This window comes from Rhinoraja longicauda, chromosome 36 (assembly GCF_053455715.1).
Source record: "Rhinoraja longicauda isolate Sanriku21f chromosome 36, sRhiLon1.1, whole genome shotgun sequence".
In the NCBI taxonomy this organism is placed as follows: Eukaryota; Metazoa; Chordata; class Chondrichthyes; order Rajiformes; family Arhynchobatidae; genus Rhinoraja; species Rhinoraja longicauda.
The window spans coordinates 17,338,593-17,355,513 of NC_135988.1; the positions used below are offsets into that span (position 1 = coordinate 17,338,593).

The following is a 16,921-nucleotide window of genomic DNA, read 5'->3' on the forward strand; positions in this document are numbered from 1 at the left end:
TTGTACACAGGGAGGAACCTTCCGTGCTGCCAGCTGAGTTCCTCCAGCACTTCATTTTTTGTTGTTGTAAATGAGCATCAGCAGTTCCTTGTGTCTCCCTGTGTTCTGCTAATATTACTGCAAACTGCCGGTGCCTAAAGAACAAGCAGATATGGGAGAAAAGCAAGCTGCTAACCGCTCGGTGTATTGAAAAGATTTATTTCGCACCCGTTTCCAACTTAGGGATCTTTCGAGGTGTTTCCCAGCCAATCTGAAGTAGATTCTGACGTGTATAAGAAAATAACTGCAGATGCTGGTACAAATCGAAGGTATTTATTCACAAAATGCTGGAGTAACTCAGCAGGTCAGGCAGCATCTCAGGAGAGAAAGAATAGGTGACGTTTCGGGTCGAGACCCTTCTTCAGGCGTGTAGTCACTGTACCAGCAAGCCCCACCCCCACAAAACTCAAAACCACCCAAAAAGTTTGAGATAAGGAATAAAATTTGCTCTCCTGCTACTTGAATGAAAGAAAAAAAGTGGATTGATCAAAACCAATTTATTATTTTCAACTAGCATTATCTGTGTGTGCGCGTCAGGAAACGTGGCTTCATGTTGCGGGGAATCGTTCTGCGCGCCATTTTCTCGGGGCGACCACCCCTCCGAAACCATGGCGAGAGGGCTGTCCGTCCCGACACTAACTCTGCCTGAGGTTGCCTTCTGTTGGTTTCTCTGCAGGTCTCGGTGATGGAGTTTGTGTCTGCTGTTGTTTGTCTGGGGTTCCCTCTTCTCACGGTGGACGGACCAAGAGGAGTGAGTGCCCACTCTTTATTGATTGTTTTGTAAAAGTATATTTGGAGGGTACAAGCACGTTGGTGCTTAAAAATGGCATGTTACTTTTCGCTTTAAGAATGGAGGGACATGGATTATGTGCGGGCAGATAACGTTGGTCTTGGCATCATGTTCAGCATGGACATTATGGACTGAAAGGCCTGGTCCCGTGCTGTACAGTTTTATCTTCTACTAGACCCGTTGGGCCCATACTTCTGCTGCATTGGTGCAGCACCCTCTCCTTCCCCCACCTCCCGTCATTCCCCATCCCCTCCCCCCTCCACCCTGCTCCCTCCCCCCTCCCTCTCTAAGAGATAGATTTAAACTTTAAAATCTGAATAACTTTAAAAATATAACACCGATTTCAATGAAACGTCTTCCATTCGCACCAAAGGGACGACGGTGAGTAAGGTGGGACTGAAATTGTTGCGCTATCGTGCACCGTTGTGGCTGCAGTTCTGGAACAAACAATCAAACAAACAAGAGTTTTAGTATATAGATGTTTTAAGTGATGTTGTCGCGTATGGAACAGAATCAGTACACAGCAAGGCTCTCCTCCCTTGCACTGTGCTAATGCTCTGGCCTCTGTGTTCAGGATGTGGATGACCCACTGCTGGACATGAAGACTCCCGTGCTGTTTGTGATCGGCCAGAACTCAGTGCAGTGCAACGCCGACGCCATTGAGGACTTCCGGGAGAAGCTTCGGGCTGAAAACAGCCTGGTGATAGTTGGCGGTGCGGACGATAATCTCAGGTAACCGCGCCACTGCCGCGCTCTGCCCAGCCTGGGGTCGAGGGTTCAATCCCCACACCGGGACGTGGAGTCCACGGTTCATGCCCCAGTCTCGGTGGTGCCAACTCCAGTGAGGCTTGGCCCGTGCCTGCTCTTGGAGGTCGACTTCAAAGATCATTAGTCATTGAATCCTTGCAGACCATTTGACTCGTCAAGGGGCGATGCAGCGGGTAGAGCCGCTGCCTCACAGCGCCAGAGACCCAAGATCGACCTCGGCTGCTGTCTGTGTGGAGTTTGCACGTTCTTCCTGTGACCGCGTGGGTTTTCTCCGGGTGCTTCCGTTTCCTCCCACATCCCAAAGAAGTGCGGTGGGTTTGTAGGTTAATTAGATTCTGTAAGTGTTCTCAGCACCCCATAAAATGATATTCACGTCTGATTTTTAATTGACGTTATTGGCAGCTGGCCATCGAGGCTGTTGCAGCCGTCGCCTCTGTCCGGTCGTCCCACAAACCAGCGGCCCTCTCCTCGCCCGGACACCTTCAACCTTCGTGCCCCAGAGAGCTGGCACTGGGCCAGGCACACCCTGGAAAGGTAGATTTAGCTCTGAGGGCTAAAAGAATCAAGTAATACGCGGATAAAGCAGGTATGGGGCACTGATTTTGGATGATTAGTCACCATCATATTGAATAAAGGGGAGGCCATTTAAAACTGAGGTGAGAAGAAACTTTTTCACCCAGAGAGTTGTGAATTTGTGGAATTCTCTGCCACAGAGGGCAGTGGAGGCCAATTCACTGGATGAATTTAAAAGAGAGTTAGATAGAGCTCTAGGGGCCAGCGGAATCAAGGGATATGGGGAGAAGGCAGACACGGGTTACTGATTGTGGATGATCAGCCATGATCACAATGAATGGCGGTGCTGACCCATTCCTTCGTCACCCATTCCTTCTCTCCTGAGATGCTGCCTGGCCTGCTGAGTTACTCCAGCATTTTGTGAATAAATATTTTCTAAGAATGGTGGTGCTGGCTCAAAGGGCCGAATGGCCTCCTGCACCTATTATTCTGCGCTTCTGGCCCTGCCTTCCTCAGCCCCACGGTGACGTGGTCTCCTGACAGAGGGCTGGGGACCAAGTGGCTGATGAAGGGGAGGGGAGGGGGTTTCGCTGTTTGCGGGGGGTCTCACCTGACGCTGACTTTCTCAACCACAGGATCAGCAAAGCAAAGAAGAAGATGGAGGGGCTAACGCAGAGCATGGTGGACAGGTGCATCCAGGTGAGACCGGCCCTTGTGAATGCTGACACACCTGTGCTCTGACGTTGCCCTTCAGCTGGGCAGGGTGCAGAGCAGATTTGTAGGAAAGAAACTGCAGCTGCTGGTCTACATCGAAGGGAGACACAAAATGCTGGAGTAACTCAGCGGGTCAGGCAGTGTCTCGGGAGAGAAGGAATGGGTGACGTTTCGGGTCGAGACCCTTCTTCAGACTTCTTCGAAGAAGTCTCGACCCGAAACATCACCCATTCCTTCTCTCCCGAGACACTGCCTGACCCGCTGAGTTACTCCAGCATTTTGTATCTACCTGCAGAGCAGATTTACCGGATTTACCAGAACTCATGGGTCTGAGCTGTCGGGACAGGTTTTGCAGGCTGGGTCTCTATTCCTTGGAGCGCAGGAGGATGAGGGGTGATCTTATAGAGGTGTGTACCATCTTGAGAGGAATAGATTGGGTAAATGCACAGTCTTTTGCCCAGAGTAAGGGAATCAACAACCAGAGGACATAGATTTAAGGTGAGAGGGGAAAGATTGATTAGTAACGTGACGGGGCAACCTTTTCTCTTCAGTCTCTGAAGTTTAGTTTAGTTATTTGTCGAGTGGTTGGAGAGGCTAGATGCGGGAAGATTGTTCCCGATGTTGGGGAAGTCCAGAACCAGGGGTCACAGCTTAAGGATAAGGGGGAAGTCTTTTAGGACCGAGATGAGAAAACATTTCTTCACACAGAGAGTGGTGAGTCTGTGGAATTCTCTGCCACAGAAGGTAGTTGAGGCCAGTTCATTGGCTACATTTAAGAGGGAAGCACCTATTTTCTATGTTTCTATGATTGTACGTCACAAAGAAACGTTGTCCATTCCTTCTCCCCAGGGATGCTGATTGTCCCGTTGAGTTACTCCAGCATTTTGTGTCCATCTTAGTTGGGAGGTCATGTTACAATTGTATAAGACATTGCTGTGGCTACATTTAGGGTACATGTTGAGTTTTGGGTCGCCATGTTATAGGAAAAGTGTCTTGAAGCTGGAAAGGGAGCAGAGAAGCACCTTGTGTCTATCTTCGGCATCTGCAGTTCCCTCCTCTGTACCTTGGGAGGAGTTGTTGATCGCCCTGCGCTCATTGTCCATCTTTTCACCTTAGGATGAAATTGGGGACTTCCTGACCGGTGTCCTGACCAAGAGCGAATCTCAGGCAGGGTTTGAAGCCAAGGAGGTCGACCTGGACAAGAAGAGGAGGTGCCGGGACACGCGGCGAGACTTGGCCTTCGAGCTGTCGGAGCGGAACAGCCGTCCCGCGTCCCCGTTCAGCCGCATCCCGGCCTCTCCCTCCGGCTCAGAGGTGAGTCGTGACATTCACCCCCCGTCCCATCGCCCATCGCTCTCCTCTCCTCCGGCTCTGTGACCTGTAGCAAAGGCCGTGGGTTCAAACTCCCCCGCCACTGCAGAAGCAGAGGGCAGCCGTGGAAGTCTGCCCGAGAGGGGTGGCGCAGCGGTAGAGTTGCTGCCTCACGGCGCCAGAGACCCGGCTTCCATCCTGACCACGGGCGCTGCCTGTACGTAGTTTGCACGTTCTCCCCGTGACCGCGTGGATTTTATCCGGATGCTCTGGTTTCCTCCTCCCACACTCCAAAGACGGCAGGTTTGTTGGTTAATTGGCTTCTGCAAAGTGTAAATTGACCCTAGTGTGTGTAGGACAGTGCTAGTGTTAGGGTGATCACTGGTCAGCAGGGACTCGGTGGGCCGAAGGGCCTGTGTCCACGCTGCATCTCTAAAGTCTAAATATCCCCCAAAATGACCAGCTGAGTTTTCCTAGCAGTCTTTGCAAATAATCATGCAACGACCAACAGCCTGAATAGATGATTATCCTGCCGTGATCACATTGCATTTGTGGGCGTTTTCTGTAAATTCACACAGTACAGTTCTTGGCACATCCAACATTTCATGCCTGCCTCAAACTGACCATGAAACGACACAAGGCTTCGAAAGGCTTTAAATTACATCATCCAATGGGTACATCTTACGATTTCAAAAGACATTTGGGCAGATATGTGGATTAGTTTAGTGTAGAGTTACAGCGTGGATACAGACGTTTCGGTTCACCGAGTTCGTGCCGACCAGCGACCCCTGCACACTAACACTATCCTACACACACCAGGGACAATTTTAGATTTATACCAAGCCAATTAGCCTACAGACCTGTACGTCTTTGGGATGTGGGAGAAACCTGGAGCATGCGGAGAAAACCCACGCAGGTCACAGGGAGAACGTACAAACTCTGTACAGGCAGCACCCGTAGTCAGGATGGAACCCAGGTCTCTGCCGCTGTGAGGCAGCAGCTCTACCGCTGTGCCACCGTGCCAAGAATAAAGACCAAATGCAGGCAAATGGTACTCGGTCATCACGGAGATGGCGGGCCGAAGGGCCTGTTTCCGTGCCGTCCAGCTCCGTTAATGTCTAACGCCCGCCTGTTGTTGAACCCTGCGCAGGGAACGTCGAGCGTGTCGAGCAGCCCCACCTCCAGCCCCAAGACCAAGAGCTGGTCCCTGTCGCCGGCCCAGAAGGCCAGCCTGATCACTGCCACCGCCACGGCCGCCAGCCAGTCGCCCAGCCTCTCCGCACAGTTCTCACACATCCTCAAACAACACATGCAGAAGACTGGCACTGTCCTCACCCAGAAACAAGCTCAAGGTAATCGCGGCACCTACTCTCCCACATCGGTACGGTACCGAGCCCCTTAGCACAGGCCCACACTCTCTCGGCCAGAAACCCCCGCCGTCTGGCATCATTTGAATCTGCAGTACCAGTCTCAAATAATTAACAGGTGTAGGGAACAAAAACTGCAGATGCTGGTATAAATCGAAAGTAGACTCAAAATGCTGGAGGAACACAGCGGGACAGGCAGCATCTCGGGTGAGAAGGAATGCGTGGCCTTTCGGGTCAGGCAGCATCTCGGGAGAGAAGGAATGGGTGACGTTTCAGGCCGAGACCTTTCTTCAGACTGATGTCAGGGGGGCGGGTATCGCCCCCTCCCCTGACATCAGACTGAAGAAGGGTCTCGGCCTGAAACGTCACCCATTCCTTCTCTCCCGGGATGCTGCCTGACCCGCTGAGTTACTCCAGCATTTTGTGTCTACCTTTGATTATAATCATGGATAGTCTTTTCTTTGACTGTGTAGCAATTCACCGTACCTCGGTACATTATGTATCCGTACACCGTCAACGACCCATTTGTAATCATGTACAGTATTGTCTTTCTGCTGACAGCACGCAACAAAAGCTTTTCACTGTACCTCGGTGCACGTGACAATAAATTAACTAAACTGAGCTGAACTGTGACTATATTACACTAAAATAAACCTGTACGTGCAGCTGTGGTTTACTGATGTCTGTGCCTTTGGTTTCAGCTCAGTTTGCTGCATTCCTGAAGCAGAACGTGCTGGTGAAGAAGAACTCGAGCCCGGCCAACTCCTCCTGTGTGTTCGGTGTGTGTGTGTGTGTGTGTCCTCTGGCTCCCTCTCCCACTGCTGACGCCAGTGCTACCTTAGACCCGCTGGCTCTGGGGCTGACTGGGTCCGCGCGCGAGTTCCAGCGCTTTGTGTCTTACTCGAGGTTCTAGCATCTGCAGTTCCTGGTGCCTCCCTCTAGTCCAGAGTGTTTTATTGTCATGCTAGACCAAGTGGACCCGTTGGGCCCAAACCTCTCCTGCATTGGTGCAGCACCCTCTCCCTGCCCTCCCCCCTCCCTCCCATCCCCCCCCCCCCCCACTCCATCCCCCTTAATCCTCCCCCCCCTCCCTCCCCCCTCTCTCCCTAGGAGATAGATTTAAACTTTAAAATGTGAATAGCTTTTAAAATATAACACCGATTTCAATGAAACTTCTTCCATTAGCACCAAAGGGACGACGGTGAGTAAGGTGGGCCTGAAATTGTCGCGCTATCGTGCACCGTTTTGGCTGTAGTCCAGGAACAAACAAACAAATGAGTTTTAGTGGATAGATGTCCCAGATAGAACAATGAAATTCCTGCTTGCTTCTCTGACCAGTCTGACTGTCCCTGATTACATTTTATCTCTGTTTGCTTTGTTGTCACCTTCTCCCGGCTAACAATGATCCATTCTACATGTTCCTTCTAACAATGATCCATTCTACATGTTCCTTGAGCTTCGTCTCGTTTGATGTGTCATTTTCATACACTTTACTCTTTCTTATCTCTGTGTCTCCCTCTCCCCTGACCCTCAGTCTCAGCATCTACAGTTCCTTCCCATACAGTGTGGCTGACAGTGCAGTCCCACGCTCCCAGGGCTGCGCCCGTGCTGCGCCCGTGCTGAAAGTGCCCCCCTGGCGCGCAGGCAAGCGCGGTGTTTCCCTGAGCCGCGAGTCCATCACGCAGTCCACCGTGCTGATCCACCAATACCGCCGCAGGAGATAGAAGCAGGAACATGCCATTCAGCCCCTCGTGTCCGCTGCCTCATTCTGTGCTGTCTTTGCTGATCTCGTACACGGTCGCCCCATTACAGGAGGGATGTGGAGGCTTTGGAAAGGGTGCAGAGGAGGTTCACCACTATGCTGCCTGGAGTACAGGGCATTAGTTACAGGGAGAGGTTGCACAGACTTGTATTGTTTTCTCTGGAGCACTGAAGGTTAAAGGGAGACCTTACCCAGGATGGAAAAAATCAAATACTAGAGGGCATAACTTTAAGGAGAGCGGGGCAATGTTTGCGTGACATGTGCGGGGTGAGGTATTTTACAGAGGGTTGTGGGGGCCCGGAATGTGCTGCTGGGGGGTGGTGATGGACACAGATACCAGAGTGGCGTTTGTGGGGCTTTTAGAAAGGCACAGAGACGTACAGGGAATAGAGGGACATGGATCATGTGCTGAAAGATGAGAGACGATCTTGGCATTGTGTGTAGCACAGACATTGTGGGCCAAAGGGCCTGTTCCTGTGCGGTGCTGTTGTACCTGCGATGTTCTCCAGAGTCAGCCCTGTGCTGCTAACACCCAGCGCATTGCTGGCCGTATGTGTGATTACTGTGTGCCAGTGCCGCTAACACCCAGCGCAGTGCCGGCTGTACGTGTGATTACCGTGTGATTGCCAGTGCCGCTCACACCCACACAGTGGTGGCTGTAAGTGTGATTACCATGTGCCAGTGCCGCTAACACCCAGCGCTGTGCTGGCTGTACATGTGATTACCGTGTGCCAGTGCCGCTCACACCCAGTGCTGTGCCGGCTGTACGTGTGATTACAGTGTGCCAGTGCCGCTCACACCCAGTGCTGTGCCGGCTGTACATGTGATAGCCAGTGCCGCTCACACCCAGCGCTGTGCCGGCTGTACGTGTGATTACAGTGTGCCAGTGCCGCTCACACCCAGTGCTGTGCCGGCTGTAGGTGTGATTACAGTGTGCCAGTGCTGCTCACACCCAGTGCTGTGCCGCCCCACAGTGCCGGTGTCGTCGGAGCCGCAGGATGTCGGGGAGAAGGAGGACGCCAGGGCGCAGCTGAAGCGCCGGCAGGCCACGAGCCCCACGCCCCTCGTCTCCAAACCCGCCAAGAGGGCCAAGATCAAGGTGATCTTGGCCCACGGAGACGTGGCCGCCTCCACCGCCTTGCCCTACGCTGGAGCCAAGGACGGTGAGCTCAGCCGCTGCAGCGTCCGCTCCCCCGGCCCCACGGTCAGTGATTACCACCGCCCCCGTGATGCAGGGGCCCACCCAGAGGGATGGGGGAGAAGGGCAGGGGCCCAGGAGAGGGGCAGGGGCCCAGGAGAGGGTGGGGGAGAGGGGCAGGGGCCCAGGAGAGGGTTGGGGGAGAGGGGCAGGGGCCCAGGAGAGGGTTGGGGAGAGGGGCAGGGGCCCAGGAGAGGGCTGGGGGAGAGGGGCAGGGGCCCATGAGGGGGCTTGGGGAGAGGGGCAGGGGCCCAACCAGAGGGCTGTGGGAGAGGGGCAGGGGCCCAGGAGAGGGCTGGGGGAGAGGGGCAGGGGCCCAGGAGAGGGTTGGGGAGAGGGGCAGGGGCCCATGAGGGGGCTGGGGGAGAGGGGCAGGGGCCCGGGCCCATGAGGGGGCTTGGGGAGAGGGGCAGGGGCCCATGAGGGGGCTGGGGGAGAGGGGCAGGGGCCCATGAGGGGGCTGGGGGAGAGGGGCAGGGGCCCAGGAGAGGGTTGGGGAGAGGGGCAGGGGCCCATGAGGGGGCTGGGGGAGAGGGGCAGGGGCCCAGGAGAGGGCTGGGGGAGAGGGGCAGGGGCCCAGGAGAGGGTTGGGGAGAGGGGCAGGGGCCCATGAGGGGGCTGGGGGAGAGGGGCAGGGGCCCATGAGGGGGCTGTGGGGGAGGGGCAGGGGTAAGTTGGCGTGAGGGCTAGAGAAGGTGAGACTGGAGAATAGAACAAGTGGAGGTGACTGTTGTGCCTGGAGCCTAAGTGCAGTGATAGAACACAGAACAGTACAGGAACAGACCCTTTGGCCCACAATAGCCGTGCTGATGGGGCGGGTCCCACCCCCTCTCACTGACATCAGTCTGAAGAAGGGTCTCGAGCCGAAACGTCACCCATTCCCGATGCTGCCTGACCCGCTGAGTTACTCCAGCATTTTGTGTCCACCTTGTGTCTGTTTATCTAGAGCGGTGTGGAACAATGTTCTCCCTGGTGGGGAACACACAACACCCGTGATCTGCTCCCCTCCAGGTGTGGGGGGGGGGGGGCAGGTTGGATCGGGGGTTTGTGAGCGGAGCCAGCGTTACTGATGGTGGCGCGGGGAGCTGGGCACCCTCGCCAGCGCTGACCTCTGCCGTGTCTCTCCCTCCCGACAGGCAGCGCCCCGAAGCCCTTGACCCTGTCGGTCAGCCAGCCAGCCTCCGTCACCAAGGAGCTGCCCGTGCTGCTCACGAGTCAGAGGTAAGTGGACGGGACCCCGTGTGCTGGTGTATGTGGAGCGTGGCGTGGCGTGGCGGGTAGAGACCCGGCCTCAACCCTGGCTACAACTGCTGTCTGTATGGATGGTGCACCTTCTCCCTGTGACCTGCGTGGGTTTTCTCCGGGCGCTCCGGTTTCCTCCCACACTCCAAAGACGTGCGGGTTTGTAAGTTAATTGACTTCTGAAAAGTGTAAATTGTCGGCAGTGTGTGTAGGATAGTGCTAGTGTACGGGGTGATCGCTGGTCGGTGTGGGCTCGGGCCCAGGGGGCTGTTTCCACACTGGGCCTATCTCTAAAGTCAAGTCAAGTCTGACTGGGAGTGGCCGGGGTGTGCTTCACATCGGTGTCTGGCCTGACCTGACCCAGTGCGGTGTCTGGCAGGACCATCAGAGGCAGCTCTCCACTGAGCGGGGGGATTCATGTTGAGTAACACCACCCTGGTCACCCTCTCATTGCACCCCCCGCCACCGAGAACAAGGTACAGGAGCCTGGAAACTCTAACGTCCAGGGTCAGGAACAGCAGCTTACCAACAACCTCCAAATAAGCTCTGAACAACATAGACTTGTGGGCATTGGGTTTGTCCTTTTGTACTATTATTGTCTGTTGTGTGTGTGTGGGAGGATCAGTGCTGCATATGTGTGTATACACAATAGGTGCAGGAGGAGGCCATTCGGCCCTTCGACCCAGCACCACCATTCAATGTGATCATGGCTGATCATTCTCAATCAGTACCCCGTTCCTGCCTTCTCCCCATACCCCCTGACTCCGCTATCCTTAAGAGCACTATCCAGCTCTCTCTTGAATGCATTCAGTGAATTGGCCACTCGGTTACAGTGGACAGTCGGCAATAACAGGCACCATCCTCCCTCCCCCCCCCCCCCCCCCCCCCCCCGGTCCGTTATATTGAGGGATTACTCTACAAGGGAAAAAAGGGTTTGGAGGCTCTGCGGCCATGTTGGCGTGGGTGATGGGTGATGGGCGATGGGTGATGGGCGATGGGTGATGGGCGTGGGTGATGGGCGTGGGGTGATGGGTGATGGGCGATGGGTGATGGGCGTCCGTGCCGTGCAGCTCAGTGACTCCTCGTTCTCTCCCTGTGCCCAGAGTGGTCGCAGTGGACTCGTTCTCCAGCTGCCCGAGTGCCACGATGACCACTGCCGCCCTGCCCACCAGCACCAGCGCCTTCCACACCATCCAGGCCAGAGTGACCACTGCCTCCAGCTCCACACCGCAAGCCCAGGCACACCTGGGCCCCGCCACGCCAGGTAAGTGGTCCCACCTGCCCACCCACCCACTGGCACATGACATCCCATCCCAACTCATCCCATCACTTTCCTTCCCACCCCATCCCTTCCCCACCCACCCTCTCCCATCCATCCCCTCCCAGCCCTGCCCACCCCCCTCCCCTCCCCTCCCAGCCCACCCCCTCCCCTCCCAGCCCAACCCATCCCCTCCCCTCCCACCCTATCCCCATCCCTTCCCCACCCCCTCCCCTCCCAGCCCACCCCATCCCCTCCCCTCCCACCCCATCCCCTCCCCTCCCACCCTATCCCCATCCCTTCCCCACCCCCTCCCGTCTGTGCCGTGTCTCTGAACTAAACGCTGGGCTCTGTGTGCAGGGGCTCCGTCTGCCAGCAGCCTGCTCCAGGGCCTGAGCTTCAGTCTGCAGGACATGGGAACCAAGGCCGGCGGCTCCAGCCAGGTACGGACCACCCTCACAGCTCACACCCCGCCACGTCACTGGGGGGGGGGGGGGGGGGGGGGGGGGGGGGAGGGGGGGGGAGAGTGAGGCCGGCATGAGGATATGGGGGGAGGGGGTGTCAGTGTGAGTGGGGGGAGTGAGGGGATATGGGGAGGAGGTGAGAGTGGGGGGAGGGGATGTGAGTGTGAGGGGATATGGGGAGGAGGTGTGAGTGGGGGGAGGGGATGTGAGTGTGAGGGGATATGGGGGGGGTGGGGGAGGGGGTGTCTGTCACTGTGACTGGGGGGAGTGGGGATATGGGGATGGGGTGAGTGTGAGGGCATATGGGCGAGGGGGTATGAGTGGGGGGAGGGGGTTTGAGGGGATATTGGGGGGGAGGGGGTTTGAGGGGATATTGGGGGGGAGGGGGGTTTGAGGGGATATGGGGGGGGGTGTGTGTGCCCCCCATGTGCGGAGTGCTTGCCCCCCAGGGTGGGCAGGGCTGTGTAACGGGCTGTGTTGCTGCTGCAGGCGGGCAATGGGGAAGGGGGGCGGGTGTTGCCCCGGTCACTGCCAGTCCCATCATGAGGACCATCACCGCCTCCCCTGCTGCGGCAATGCCGGCCGCCAAACCCACCGCCATCCAGCAGCTGCTGAGCAACGGCAGCCTGGCCAAGCTCACCGGCACCACTGGCACAGGTAGGGCAGCCCGGCCCACACCACACGCACACACACACCCTCCCGGCACCGCAACAGGTAGGGCAGCCCAGCCCAGCCCACACCACACACGCACACACACACACACAACCCCCCGCACACACACCCACGCACCCTCCCAGCACCACCGGCACAGGTAGGGCAGCCCGGCCCACACGCACACACACACACACACACACACCCTCCCGGCACCGCTACAGGTAGGGAAGCCTGGCGCACACGCACACGCGGGCACACGCCCTCCCCCCCACCGCCCCCCCCCCCCCCCCCACACACACACACCCACTCTCCCGGCACCGCGACAGGTAGGGCAGCCCAGCCCACATCCCAAGCAACTGCACAACCACACACCCCCCCCTCCTGGCACAACGCAGGTAGGGAGGCACATCCCACATACACCCTCCCTAAGTCCCACAATGTGGCGCTCCCTCACTGCCCCTCCCACAATGTGGCGCTCCCTCACTGCCCCTCCCACAGTGTGGCGCTCCCTCACTGCCCCTCCCCACAGTATGGCGATCCCTCACTGCCCCTCCCACAGTGTGGCGATCCTGCAGTGCCCCTCCCACAGTGTGGCCCTCCCTCACTGCCCCTCCCACAGTGTGGCCCTCCCTCACTGCCCCTCCCACAGTGTGGCCCTCCCTCACTGCCCCTCCCACAGTGTGGCGCTCCCTCACTGCCCCTCCCACAGTGTGGCGATCCCTCACTGCCCCTCCCACAGTGTGGCGATCCCTCACTGCCCCTCCCACAGTGTGGCCCTCCCTCACTGCCCCTCCCACAGTGTGGCCCCTCCCTCACTGCCCCTCCCACAGTGTGGCGCTCCCTCACTGCCCCTCCCACAGTGTGGCGCTCCCTCACTGCCCCTCCCACAGTGTGGCGCTCCCTCACTGCCCCTCCCACAGTGTGGCCCTCCCTCACTGCCCCTCCCACAGTGTGGCGATCCCTCACTGCCCCTCCCACAGTGTGGCGATCCCTCACTGCCCCTCCCACAGTGTGGCGATCCCTCACTGCCCCTCCCACAGTGTGGCGATCCCTCACTGCCCCTCCCACAGTATGGCGATCCTGCAGTGCCCCTCCCACAGTGTGGCGATCCTGCAGTGCCCCCCGTGACGGGGCTGTGGGATCGTCTCCGCATCGCTCGCTTCGCTCGCACCCTGGCCTGGCTCTGACCTGCGTTAACCCCTCTGTGTTGTGCTCCCTTCTGTCAGGGGTCAAGCCTCCCACCACCATCACGGTGACGCTGCGGACTCAGGGCGTCCGTGGGCCCACCCTGGGCCAGCCCGGTACTGCCAGCACCCTGGGGCTGGAGGGGACGGAGCAGGAGGCCAGAGGGCCCCAGCCCCAGCAGGTGAGTGGCCCCGTCCCGGCTGGGCAGGAGCACGCTGCTCTTCCTGGAGTTACTGGGTTTACAAAGAACAGGTGGCAACAGTGGGAGCTAGTGCCACGAGCTGTGTGGAGTTTGCACGTTCTGCCTGTGACCGCCTGGGATGGCAACGAGTGCTTTGGTTTCCTCCCCTACACCACAGACACAAAATGCTGGGGTAACCCAGCGGGACAGGCAGGCAGCATCTCTGAATAGAATGAATAGGTGACGTTTCGGGTCAAGACCCTTCTTCATACATCAGGTTAATTGTCTTCTGAAAATTGTCCCTAGTGGGTGTAGGTTAGGACGGGTGTATGGGTGATCGTGGATCGGCACGGACTCAGTGACCCTCAAGCCAATGCAGAATAACTCAGCGGGTCAGGCAGCATCTGTGGAGAACATGGATAGGTGACGTTTCAGGTTGATACCCGTTTCAGGTCTGAAGAACGGTACCAACCCAAAACGTCACATCCATGTTCTCCGGAGATGCTATTCCAGCACTTTGTGTCTTTTTTTGTAAACCAGCATCTGCAGTTCATTGTATCTACAGAATGTATCCATTTACTGACTGGCAGTGTTGTCACTGATGTGGGTGTTTTTGGAGCGGGGAGGCCCAACATTAAAGTTGGTGCAAGTTGTTCGGTGGCATCACCCCGAGGCCTGGACCTCTGTTGCTCCCCCCTCCACACAAAACCTTGCGTCAGTAGATAATGTGGCCACGTTTGAGGGGCGGATGTTAGGCCGGGTATTGAAGAGCTGGAGTAGAGATACAGTGAGGATGGTGTGATATGGTGAGACAATGCTGGTGGCTGAACAGTTACCTCCGGTCGCCATTGACCACACCCTCCTGACGTCCAAACGCGCAGAGAAACGGGGCATTTTTACTCTGTGTTATTCTCACTTGGCGGAAGATTGGAATCTCTGGTGTTCGTGGTTGGAGGTTTAATTTGCATAGGAACAGTTGAGTTTATGAGTTGGGTGTAGAAAGAAACTGCAGATGCTGGTTTAAATTGAAGGTAGACACAAAATGCTGGAGTAACTCAGCGGGTCAGGCAACATCTTGGGAGAGAAGGAATGGGTGACGTTTCGGGTCGAGACCCTTCTTCAGGTTGTGAGTTGGATGACTGAGCAGTGCAGTGGCACAACTGGTAGAGCCACTGCCTCACAGCGCCAGAGACCCGGGTTCAATCCCAACCTCGGGTGCTGTCTGTGGTTTGTACCTACTCCCTGTGACCGCGTGGGTTTTCTCCAGATTCTTCCCACATTCCAAAGACGTGCGGGTGTTTAGGTTTTAATTGGCTTCTGTAAATTGCCCCTGATGTGTAACAAAGAACTAGTGTGAACGGGCGTGATCGATGGTCAGCACGGACTCAGTGGGCCGAAGGGCCTGTTTCCGTGCTGTATCTAAACTAAACTCTCTCTGATGCTGTTGCCTCTCTGCAGTGCTCGGATCCCCTGCACCAAATCCCAAGATGCCAAGGAGTCATGGCCGTTGACCAGACCAAAGTGATCGCGGCACGGGACGCGAGCAAAGTTCAGCCCCCATCGGAGACCACCCCAAACCCCCAGAGTCTGTGCTCAACTGTCGGTGAGTCGGCACGCAATTCACCGGATCTTAGATTCAGCTCTTAGGGCTAACGGGATCAAGGGATATGGGGGGAAAAGCTGGAACGGGGAACTGATTTTAGATGATCAGCCGTGATCATATTGAGTGACTCAGTGGCCTGTTTCCACGCTGTGTCTCTAAAACCAAAATTGAAGTCATTTACGTTTCCCACAGAGAGCAATGAAGATGTGTAATTTGCCAGCATGGAGATATTGAGAGGAAGCAGCAGTGGAATTAAAAATGAAAACGCTTTAGAAACGTCCAATCCTTTACTAATTTACCTTGCGGGGGTAATGTGTGATCTTTATCCACTAGGGTTGCCAACTGTCCCGTATTAGCCGGGACATCCCGTATTTTGGGCTAAATTAGTTTGCCCCGTATTAATGGGGTTGTCAACTTCATCACTCCCGAATAAGGGACAAAGGGTGACGTCACCGCCATTGGTGGAGCGGGAGCACGTGGCCGCTGGCTGGGGAGGCCAGGCGGAGCGTTGGCGTCACCCTTTGTCCCTTATTTGGGAGTGAAGAAGTTGGCAACCTTAGTCTCCAGACCTGTAGCAGCCGGCAGACCCATCCCATAGGTTTCCAGTCATAAAAAGGAACTACAGATGCTGGTTTAAACGTTATACCAAAGATACAAAATGCTGGAGTAACTCAGCAAGTCGGTCAATCTGAAGAAGGGTCCTGACCTGAAATGTCACCCATCCATTTTCTCTCGAGACACTGCCTGACCCGCTGTGTTGCTCCAGCACTTTGTGTCTATCCATACATCACCTGCATGCTTGTAACCTGGGACAGACAGGCCTGTTTGGGGCACACTGCATTGTGTGTGCCCGTCTCCGGTCTAGTATTGAGGATGTTAAGTACAGTGTAGGAATAAAACGGCAGATGCTGGTATAAATCGCAGCTGGACAAAAAATGCTGGAGTAACTCAGCATCTCTGGAAAGAATGGGTGACGTTTCGGGTTGAGACCCTTCAGACTGATGATGGGTCTCGACCCGAAACGTCACCCATTCCCTTCTCTCCCTCGATGCTGCCTGACCCGCTGAGTTACTCCAGCATTTTGTGTCCACCTTCATGTTAAGTCCACTGATCAATGTTTGCTCATTTATTTTCCAGTTACGACAAGTCCAACCAAGACACTTTACGTGATGTCCGATGCCAAGATGTCTGCCCTCACCAAATCGATCATCAGTCCTCTGGAAGTGTCCACTCCGCGCTCTCTGGGGACCCCCACTCTGAGCACGGTGGGCGCAGTGCTGACTCCTTCCTCCACCAGCACCGCCACCATGCTGTCCAAGGTCGGCCCTGTCCTCAGGAGCTCCTGCGGCACCACCAACCTCGTCGCGGGAGGGGAACGCTACAGCCTGGTAAAGACCCTGGGCACCGGGGCTGGAAGCACAGAGACTCTGGGCAGAGTGGCCTCAGTGATGGACCAAGGGAGCACCATCATCCACACTACTGAAACCCCATGCCTGGTGGGGTCCCTGACAACCAGTGCACAGCAGTGACCATCACCACCACCCCCACAAAGGCCAGACCGTCTGGGGCAGGGACATGTGGACCGGGCCAACTGGACCGGGACATGTGGACAGGGACATGTGGACCGGGACAAGGACAAGTGGACAGTGTCGTTGGTTTGCCTAGTCCTTAGTTTTGTAATATTTTACCGGGTATGTATAAATGCCTGTGTTGTTGACTGCAACGCTCTCTTGCTGTTCCCCCAGTGGTGGCACCACTCATGCTGAGTGTGGTGCAAGGCTCCATCAGGTGGCAGGGGTACAGTGATTTCACCCCTCCTCACCCCCACCACTGTCTCTGAGGGTAACAAGGAATAAAGAGCTGGAAACCAGG

The 16,921-nt window shown here is 56.3% G+C and overlaps 1 protein-coding gene across 1 annotated transcript in view; it reads left to right on the forward strand.

Moving 5' to 3' along the window:
- The window catches only part of kansl3 (KAT8 regulatory NSL complex subunit 3), a 29,448-nt gene extending 12,529 nt beyond the window's left edge, over positions 1-16,919 (forward strand). Inside the window, exons 9-22 of the mRNA XM_078429113.1 lie at positions 716-790; positions 1,404-1,561; positions 2,746-2,809; positions 3,941-4,138; positions 5,286-5,487; positions 6,204-6,281; positions 8,239-8,427; positions 9,599-9,683; positions 10,808-10,968; positions 11,323-11,400; positions 11,916-12,083; positions 13,307-13,446; positions 14,905-15,049; positions 16,187-16,919. Coding sequence (XP_078285239.1) covers positions 716-790; positions 1,404-1,561; positions 2,746-2,809; positions 3,941-4,138; positions 5,286-5,487; positions 6,204-6,281; positions 8,239-8,427; positions 9,599-9,683; positions 10,808-10,968; positions 11,323-11,400; positions 11,916-12,083; positions 13,307-13,446; positions 14,905-15,049; positions 16,187-16,578 — 2,133 coding nt within the window. The 3' untranslated portion in view covers positions 16,579-16,919. The remainder of the gene's footprint in view (positions 1-715; positions 791-1,403; positions 1,562-2,745; positions 2,810-3,940; positions 4,139-5,285; positions 5,488-6,203; positions 6,282-8,238; positions 8,428-9,598; positions 9,684-10,807; positions 10,969-11,322; positions 11,401-11,915; positions 12,084-13,306; positions 13,447-14,904; positions 15,050-16,186) is intronic.
- Positions 16,920-16,921: the final 2 nt, after the last annotated feature.